This window comes from Terrapene carolina, unplaced genomic scaffold (assembly GCF_002925995.2).
Source record: "Terrapene carolina triunguis isolate 2854851 unplaced genomic scaffold, T_m_triunguis-2.0 Scaffold210, whole genome shotgun sequence".
Classification (NCBI taxonomy): Eukaryota; Metazoa; Chordata; order Testudines; family Emydidae; genus Terrapene; species Terrapene triunguis.
The window spans coordinates 44040263-44050632 of NW_020664561.1; the positions used below are offsets into that span (position 1 = coordinate 44040263).

At 48.2% G+C, this 10370-nt stretch overlaps 1 protein-coding gene across 1 annotated transcript in view; it reads right to left on the minus strand.

Moving 5' to 3' along the window:
• The window catches only part of LOC112114247 (prostaglandin F2-alpha receptor), a 29723-nt gene extending 21626 nt beyond the window's left edge, over positions 1-8097 (minus strand). Inside the window, exons 1-2 of the mRNA XM_024210855.1 lie at positions 7992-8097; positions 4261-5099 (exon numbers count right to left, since the gene is read on the minus strand). Of these exons, the coding sequence (XP_024066623.1) occupies positions 4261-5040 (780 nt within the window). The 5' untranslated portion in view covers positions 5041-5099; positions 7992-8097. The remainder of the gene's footprint in view (positions 1-4260; positions 5100-7991) is intronic.
• Between the last annotated feature and the right edge of the window lie 2273 nt (positions 8098-10370).

A 10370-nucleotide genomic window follows, 5' to 3' on the forward strand; every position in this document is an offset into this window, starting at 1 on the left:
ATATGATGCAAAATATTTTATCAAGAGTGCAATGATTTCAAAATATTTATGGGAGCACTGATCCATCTACAAGCTTTAGAAAAAATATGTGTATGTACTTAGGAGATTGAAAGTTCAGCATTTTTTCCTCTAGAAAGGAGGCAGCAGAAAGGGCACAGTAAGGAAAAGAATGAGTGATAATGAAAAACAATTAGAGTAGTTGTAATTCAGTGTTTCATCATATATTGCACAAACAGAACATCTCTTTTGAATGAAAAGGCAGGTTAATAGTTCTTTTGACATTCAAAGTCCTTCTGGAATTAAATCAACTGCAATCTTTAAGGACAAATATTTTATCTGAAAATAAATATTGGAACTGGGTAATATATTGGGGTTTTTTGACAAGTAAACTGATCACTTCAATTACTTTTCTGGATAGTCAATCTGTGCTTACCTCAAATTTATTTCAGGACGTCACTGGAAGTAATAGTTCACTAAAAAAAAGCCTACATTATTATCCTGAAGACTTCGTCCACAAAGTACGTATGAGAGACATGAGACTGACAATAATGTTACAAAAAGCTAAGATTAGTTAAAACGGTATTGTAGTGCAAGTCTAGAGAAATCAATAAAAAAGCTAAGGTGAAATTCTTTTGACCCTTTTGAAGTCAATGGCAAAACTCCCTTTGATTTCAATAGGGCCAGGATTTCAATAGGGCCAGGATTTCACCCCATGTCTTCACTGGTCTCTATTATAGCAGATACTCTTGTTCTGATCACACACCCGTTTTCCACCAGTGTAAGAGGAGCATAGGGCATAGGCGCCGACTTCCCCTCTACCCGGGGGGTGCTCGACCCCCCCCCATCCAGGCCCGGACCCCACTCCACCCCTTCCCCCAAGCCCTCGCCCCCACCCTGCCTCTTCCCGCCACTGCTCCGCCCCCACTCCACCCTTTCCCCCAAGTCCCTGCCCCGCCTCTTCCCCCAAGCCTCCACTCCGCCTCTTCCCGCCCCCTCTCCTGACCGTGCCCCATCCCCACTCCTCCCCATCCCTCCCAGAGCCGACCTGCATGCTGCAAAACAGCTGTTCGTGGCAGGTGGGAGGCGCTGGGAGGAAGGGGAAGGGAGTGATCAGCGGGGGAGAGGCGCTGGGGGGCAGGGAGAGCTTGGTTGCCGGTGGGTGCTCAGCACCCACTAATTTTTCTCTGTGGGTGCTCCAGCCCTGGAGCATCCACGGAGTCAGCACTTATGGTATAGGGCCCTCTTTCTAAAAGAAGAATTAAGATTCAGTGTTGCTCATGTCTTAACCTCCCTCACACTAGTACAAAGTTAAACTCTTTCAAAACAGGTACGTGGTTATGTTAAACCATTTTCATAAGTGTGTGAACATGAACACTATCCTCTGGGACCCAGTTCAGATGTGCTTTATAATGCCATCATAGGACAGAGTAAGAAACTTTAGGATTCTTTACTATATGATAATCAAGTGTGTTCCAACTCTGATTTCTGACACAGTTTATACCAGTGGTTTACAGTTTATACCATGCAGCCCATCAGGGTAATCTGATAGCAAAATGTCTCCCGGCCCGCAGACGTTGACTGTCCGCAGGCACAGCCTCCTGCAGCTCCCAGTGGCCGCGGTTCACCATTCCCGGCCAATGGGAGCTGCGGGAAGTGGCGGCCAGCACATCCCTGCAGCCCACTGCTTCCCACAGCTCCCACTGGCCAGGAGTGGCGAACCGCAGCTGTGAGGGGCTGTGCCTGATGGTCAACATCAGCAAAATGTCTCATGGCCCACAATCAGATTACCCTGATGGGCCGCAGGTTGCCCACCACTGGTTTATACTGACCTGACCTGCATTAAGCAGTTTGGAAGAACCACTGCAGCCAGTAACATGCAGGCACTAGGTTCTGTGCTGTGTTTTGAGGGATTGCCTGGGAGCACCAAGTCCTAATGCTGATCTGCAAAAAACTTTGCTAAAGCTCTGTTTAGACTACAACTAAACCAGGTTACTTATATTTAAATCGCACTTGAAATTAAGCCATTACCAAAAACATCAAGTACAGCTCAACCACTGTTCTTTAACACAATTCTGAAATGGATTTTAAAACCTATGGGTTGCACCAACATATTAGGCAGTGTGGCCAAGTGGGCAAAGCACTGACTTGAACTCTATTCCAGCTCTGCCATTGATCTCCTGGGATACCTTGGACAAATCACTTCACCTCTATGCGTGTTTCCCCATCTGTAAAATGGGGATAATAAAACTTCCCTTTCTAAAGTGCTTTGAGATCTAATGAGGAAAGTTGCTCTATAAAAGTGACATGACATCATTAACTATTTCTAAACTTTACCTTCCTTAAGATGGTTTATAACTTGTAGTATGAAGTGGGCTTTATAGGCCCCATCTGTGACCATGGTGCCCACCACTAACAACTGGCAGAGCCCCCCGCCCCCCACATAACATAACGCACATCAAGCCTGGCACACTCATTGTTGTCATAAGATATAACTCAAAGGTGTCACATAAGGTATCTTATGTAAACTGGTGATATGCTGGTCATGAGTATCATTGCATGATGTACGCACAGATGGGGTGTAAAGAATTGTGCCTGTGTGCTGAAAACGTGTTCCTAAAATATATTTTGAGGGCAAACTTGATAAACAAGTTTGGCTTGGACAAAGGACTATGGATTCACCTATTTGTCCTCTGGCTTACAAAGCTTGACCCATTGAAAGCATATTTACATATAAGGTAAATAAAGCCACCAAGCTAAATGAACAGGGGAGAAGACACTTAATCACATTGGGGGAGGGGGACAACAGACTCCACATCCCTAAAAAGCCTTCCTGGCTCTTGAAACAGAGACAATAGACCTTGGATAATATAAGGGGGGAGGGGGCTGAGGAGACATTTTAATTATCCTTCACTTAGGGGATGAGAGCATACAGCTGCCTTTGAGCCTAGGAAAGCTGGATCCTCTTGAACTGAAAGGCAAGAGTTGCTGGAGACTTAATGTAAGTGAGAAACCTGCTTAGACAAAGATTGCAACTTGCTGAAATTGAGTTTTAATCACTAGGGCTATGTCTACGCTGGCAATTGAACAGCAAAACTTTTGTCTTTCAGAGATGTTAATTCCCCTCCCTCCCCGAAAGAAAACTTTTGCCGATGACAAGCGCCAGCGTGAACAGTGCTTTGTCAGCAGGAGCACCCTTCTGCTGACAACGCAAACGCCGCTCATTGGGGGTGGAAGTTTTTTGTCGGCTGGAGAGCCGACAAACAGCGGCTACATGGTATGACTTTTAGTGGCACGGCAGTAGCAACAAACACAGCTGTGTTGATAAAAGCTGTGTAGTGTAGACGTAGCCTTAGAAGCATGTTTTGTTTTGTTTGTAACCAGACCTATTTTTTGTTCTCACTTAGTATCACTAAAATCTCTGTTCTTTGTTAATAAACTTATTCTTGTTTTATTATAAAACGATCTCAGTGCTATGTTTTAAAGTAGAGAGTGAATTCGCAGCTAGCCAAACAGGTTGGTGTGTGCTCTGTCTCTTTGAAGGCAGTGAACTTAATTTCTGGGCGTGTCCCTGCAGAGAGATGTCTCTGGGGAACTGGGGTTCATCGATTGTTACCTGCGGCAAAGTTTAAACTGGCAGTGTCCTCAAAAGTTTGCTGGCAAGGCAGACAAGCTGCTGTGTCAGGAAGCTGACACACATCTTAGCAGCAGCCAACTCTCACTTGCTGAAGCTGAGATGGATATCACAGGGGCTCATAATTCTGGGTACCCCATGCAAGACTCACACCATCCTCACTACAAACATAACTACACATAAAGAGTTATGAAACACAGTTTGGGACCTAACAGTGTTATAACACAGTATTTTCAGACAGGTCTACATGGACAATTTTTGGGAATCTCCTATTGTTGCACTAACACCCATGTTAACCTTAGTTTAGACTAGAGACCAGTGTTTTAGCACTGCATCATGATACTGTAAACAGGCTTTTATGATCATCATATTCTGCTTACTGCTAAATCTATTTCAGTTCTAGTCAGAAATGAAAACGAATACCATCTTTGTTACAGATGCATAGGTCAGACTGCCACATGCAATATGAAATTAAAATAATAAGATGCTTGTAAGCATAACACGTGGATGTTAAAAGTGTGAACTGTGGTGTTCACCACAGCTAGCCACTGTCAAAAACCTGCAGATAAAAAAGACAAGCTTCAGACACAGATGTGCATTAAAAATTGGCAAATATATTAGGCTCTTACCAGAAATGGACTCCAGCAAATGCAAGAGACACACATTATAGCCAATAGCTGAATGATCATTTCAAAATGATGAGATCGGCCTTGTCTTTGTTGACTTTTAAATTTGACTCTTAAGAGAGTAATTCCTGTGACAGCATTGCACAAGAATGAAACAGCAAGGGCTAGTAACCCAAGGCAAGAAAAAAGTAATAGATAAAATCTGTCTTCCCAGTCCTCAATATGTTCTGTTTTATAGAAGCACCAGGTCCTCGATGCTTGAATTTGATATGCTCTAAAGCTAAGAATAGGCAGCAAAGCTATAAAAACAGCAAAGAGACATACCGTAGTCAAAATCATTTTTACATGTTTAGAAGTCATTTTTGTAGAATGAAATATTGGTTTAGTGACTCCAATGCAACGTTCAACAGCCATCACACTGCCCAGAAAGAGAGGGCACAGACCAAAGAATACCATACATATGCCAAAAACACTGCAGAGAATGTTTGATTGATTAAATCGAATCCAGTCTTTATCAGAGGCATACACAAACACGGCAATAGTTCCATTGATGAGATGGCCAAAAAGATCTGTGACAACCAAACCACTAGCAAAAAGCAAAAAGGATGCTTTTGATTTCTGTCTAAATCTCTGATATGCCTTCATGAGAATTGCTATTGCAAGACTGTTGGATAAAATTCCCACCGTCATGAATATTATTGAAAAGAATACCGAAATCTTATTGTGTGCGCTGCAGGTTGTGTTTCCTAATCCGTCCAGCACTGGTGATTTTGAACTGTTCATTGTTGGAAAAGTAGCTGCAGCACTCAATACATTTCAGCAGTTGTACAATCAAAAGGCATCTGTAAAATTTAAAAGAAAAACATTATAAAAGGCACATCACGCATTTGATATTTGAAACAGACGCTCTAGGCAGTTTGTGATGGAAATCTAATTTCCCTGACCTATCATGTGGCATAACATCTTTGAGCATTTACATCAGGTATAAGTGCTAAGTTTAATAGTGCTGGAGCCCTGCAGAAATTATCTCAAATTAGTAATTCTGTCACACCTGAGACAGTCTCCCAAATCTATCTTGTGTGGAAGTCCACCATAAGATCGGGCACCCATATTCAAAACCTAACATTGTACCAGGCAACTTTATCTCACAACCACCAGCAGCAGCATTCTCTATTGCCCACCCTTTGCTACCTGCAGTGGGCAGAGTCCACGATGCCAGCACCCAGGGAAGGAGTCGAGCGATTCTCTCACTCCAGCTGGGGCAGCAGCTAACTCACACCTCTAGGGGAAACCCCTCTGCGCCCTAGCCACAGACAGACCCATGCAAACGGCAGCACAGTAATCATCCTGCGAGAAGGCGGGACTGGGTAAAGCAAATCCCCCTGCAAATTCGCACCCCCTTCCCTGCTTGCAACGTCCGGCTACAAGAGGCAGCAAGCCTCCGCCAGGCACCGTCCGCGATCGGCCTGGCCACTATCAATCAACAGCAGCAGCCGCGCTCCGAAGAGCTCCGCGCTCCGATTGCGATGAAACCCCGTGCAAGGCACGACAGAACACACTGGCAGCGGCAGGAGTTCAGCGCGCCTTTCAGTGCAAACTGGGGGGGCCTACGTCCCTCTCCTCGTTGCAAAAGCGAGTCTCGCAAAGCCATTTAAATACAGCTAAAGATCAAACAAACCGAGAGAGACGGGGCAGCAATTTACATTTGCCTAAACGCTGCCTTTTGTTAAAGGGGGGGGGGGAGTTGCATTACAGAAACAGACTCTGATATTAAATGAGTTTGGGACCTTGTCAACGCCTACCTGCGCTGAGTGCCCGGGATCGTGCACTGATAGAGCGGCTGGGCGCCTTCCTCTGCCTCTCACGCGAACAGCCGCTCGGGCTGTGCGCATACCGGCAAGTTTGCAAAAGGTGGAAAGTTTCTACGCGCTCCCCAGACCCTCCCTCCCTGCAGCCGGCTCAGCAAAGAGATCGACCAACATCCCACTCCTCCTCGCCACCCTCCCGCCAGCTGGATCAGCTCCGGGGCTTCCCACTCTGCCTTCGGTGTCGGGTACCCAGGAACAGGGGAGCCAGCCGCCGCTGTGCCCTTCCCCAGGGGAGCGGGCGAGCCCACCCGCAGCTCTGATCACGGCGCAGCCTACCGAGAGCAGAGCCCACTGGGTATCCTCCTCTTCCCCGCACTGAGACCGACCGCCCCCCTCTCCATCCCCTCCCGCCCATCAGTCCAGGCGGAGAGTCACGCACAACCCACCCCGCAAGTCCTCACGCCTCTTTGCCTGACTTCCGAAGTGCGGGAGCGTCGCTCTGCCCTGGATCCCTTCAGCCGCAAGACCCTGCAGCCTTCGCCGCCTCTCTGCATTATCGCTAGGCAGGGCCAGCCCTGCCAACCCTTGAGCGCTTACTTGACCTCCCACGCTGAAGAGCCCTGTTGAAGTCAGGTGAGCAGGAACTACTCACGCAAGGCAGGCTCAGGCCAGCAACTGGACATAATACAACGACCCTGTGAAGTCTCCCATACACTACACCGATAGCTAAAGATGGGCTAGATGAGGCAGTAGAAACCAACGGGAGCAGGCGTCTGCTGCCCTATGTCCATGAAGCGCTACGTGCGGCAGAAATAATTTCTAAATCCCAGTGAATCCGAATGTTTGAAAACACCAAGGGGAAAAGCGAATGCAAAGTATCATTTTTACATAGTGCCTCCCGGGTAACCAGCCCAGCCTTTTTGCTCCCTCAAGTTTGTTAAAGTTGTTCCCATTCGGAAGTGTGCACGAGTTACTGCCCCGCATCCAGCGCCTGAAAAACAGACTGAGTCAGCAGCAGCCTGCATCTCAGGTTGGGTACAAGCCGCCACGTCGGGCTATGGCTTCGTTTCATCTATATTTAAACTGATGTTTAGGGTACTGCGGGACATGCTGGAGTGAGTCACACCACGTAGGGTTGCCAACTTTGTTTGGACAAATTCCTGGAGCTTTAGGACATCATCTTTAATTAAAAATTAATCTTTAATTGCTGGAGCCTCCAGGAGAATCCTGGAGGGTCGGCAAGCCTAGTCACAGGGATCCCCATGGCATGTAACTCCCATGGTGGGAGTTCAGCCTTTGCCTTGCCAGCCACCTTCGCAAGGGGAGAGCGACTATCCCAGAGTGAAAAATCAGAGACTAGCCATCTCTTACTGCTCAGCCCAGGTGCTCGGCGCTTTCCCCCGCTGCTTTCCCCGCATTCCTTGCAGCACACAGCTCTGCCCTCCAACTTTCTGAACTTTCCATGAGCATTGCTCAAGCAGCAAGCCGGCAGGCGGAGATGGGCTTCCCTAGGGAGAGAGCCTGGCAGAAGCTGCAGTCAGCAGACAGAGAAGTTGCAACAACTGCTCGTCTAAAGAGGCCGGATTTACATGCAGGGCTTTCAGGACAGCCCGGCAGACACGTGCGTCTCCTGCTGCTAGCGGGGAGCCGAGCCTGGTTGTGCAGCTGCCTGGCAGCAGCGTCTGTTTCATTTCTTACCCCTTCCACCCCAGCGCTGTTCTGCTGGGGGATTCCTGGCAGCCCAGTGGCGCCTGGGCTGGAACCGAAGGAGAAGTCGCCAACTTGTCAGCGGCGGGCCAGGCTTCCCAGCGGAGCCCCTCGCGCCCCGGGCTGAGCGGCGGCGGGAAGCTCCAGCGCTTGCCGGGGAAAGTTTGCCAGGCGGAGCAGCGGCGCTGTGGGGAAAGCGAAGCGGGGCCGCACATTTACCTTTAGTGTCTCCAGGGCCACGCGGCGCCGGTCACCCACCCCAGCTCCGGTCTCCCCCTGCATGGCGGTGGGGGCTGCGGCAGCCCGTTGCTCCGCGGCGCGCACAGCCCGCCCCGCTGGCCGCATGCTGCTCTCTCGCACCGCACGGGGTGTGGAGGCGCCTGTCCCGCCGACCCCGAGCCTCGCGCGCGGTCCCTCCCTCGGGGCAGGCGCTAACGTCACGCTGTCTGCACCCCCCCCCAAACCGCCCCCCCGCGGGGGGGGGGGGGGGTCTTAGGGCCGCTCCTGTGTCGCGTCTCCGCGGGCGGAGCCAGCCACGCACCTGGCGAAGGGGCCTTTGCACCAGTGAAGTGTGAAATAAAAGCCCCCGCCCGCCTTTTCCCGCAGAGTTAGTGGGAGGGACGGAGGGGGGTGTCTCATGGATACATCTGGTCCGTTTCCATGGAGCTTGGCCCTAATAATGAGCAAGATGTTGCTTGTTTATTTCTGCTGGCAGCTGATTTAATGAGATCACAGACCAATATGTAGCACTTGACATCTTCAAAGCCCCGGATAGACAAGGCAGGACTGCAGCCGCCCAGGGCACCCACCCCTCTCAGCCGCCCATCCGCGTGGGCTGAGTCTGTCAGGAGCCGGCTTCAGGCAGGGGGATGCTCTGGCCCACCGCTGGGACTTCTTATTGGAGAACTGGGGCCTCTCTTCCTGAGCCCAGTGCTCCTTGGCTTGGGGGGGGCTAGATTCCTGCAGGAGCAGGGAGGCCTCAGCCCTCCCCCTCCAAACAGAGGAGTCTGAGGGGCAAAGGCTGCCCTCCTGCCACCTCATAAGAGGGTCCTGTCAATGGATGCACCTCTTAAAACTGCAGCATAGACTCTAAGGTGGGTGGAGTGGCAACACAGAGCCCTCCACTGGGCAGGATGGTGTTGACAGGTGCCCCTCTACACATCCAGAGGCCCAGGCAGCACAGTCTCCCTCATAAGTGCAGCTTGGTCCAGGCAAGATGAGGTGTGACCCAGTGAAATGTGGCAACAGCAGATTCATAGATTCTAGGACTGGAAGGGACCTCGAGAGGTCATCGAGTCCAGTCCCCTGCCCGCATGGAGGTCCCCATCATCTGGTAGCTCAGAGGACAGGCAGCAGTGGCAGTTAGATCAACCCTCTCCTTCCTCAGCCACCTAGAAGAGGTAGTGGCAGTGTACTGGAGTCCCCACTCCTCCCACAGCTGCCCAGAGCAGCTTCCAATGATGTTGTCATGTGTTATTGGAGCTAACCTCCATGTTGAACTAGACACAGGCCTATTGGTTAATCTGAGCCTGCCAACAAATACTATCTAAGTAATCCTCACAGTGCCCCCATATAAATGCTTTTTTACAGGTGGTGAAGCTGAAACATAAGTTTCTTGAACACAACCAGACCATGAGTTGATGGGATGACAGAGCTAGAATTGGGAATCAAGAGTTTCTTACTTCCAATCACATGCTCTGATCACTAGACACTGGTGCCTTAGATCACTTTTGAGTTTGCATATACTATGTCACGGGAGTATAAACACAGGATGGAGGGTACCTTTGAGGTATATCTTCCCCTCACTACAGAAATGGTCCAAAATATCACAATTTAAAATTCTACAGTTTATGGCAATTAGGAATACTGTAATATTTTTGTTTGTGTATTTTTATTGAGGAACCATCTCAATATGTGCTCCTGACAGAGGAAGAAAGTTATTTAAAAATTAATTCACAAAGCCATTGCAATTTTTCCCTAATATCAAGCTTTTAGTCTCACTGCTAGCAAAGCAATTTGCCATGTGGCCCGATCCACCAGCCATGTCATGCAAGCCAGCTGAATCCATTTGTATCTCTGGTCACATACATAGAGAGTTAAAAGCACTATGTCTGTTTTTTTCATCCTTATAATATCTTTCAGATTTTGGCATCTTTCTCCATGATGGGCTAAAGTGACCTAAACTGCAACCATAACAGAAATAATTTCATTTTGATTCTGATCTGATGGGGACCAATACATTCTTGGAAATTCTTTTTAAAAGTATAATAAAATATTCAATTTTATTCATTAACTTTAGAAAAAAAGTGTTGATTCAACATTTTCCAAAGTCGTAAACTGAGATGAAGACCTGAAATTACAAACTGTTAGCTGTATCATGTCATTAGTTTTTAACCAAAACTCGCCCCTTGAAATGAGTGGGAAGTTCTCTTTAAAAGAAAAAAAGTTGATGACACTGCATAGCCCCATTCTTTGTGAAAGAGAAATTTAAAAAAATCATTCTCATTTAGTTCAGGCCCAAATTTTGCCAACACTTTTAAAATCTAAAGGCTTGTTCCCCACAAAAACAAAGACACCAGTAATAAGAACTAGTTTAAG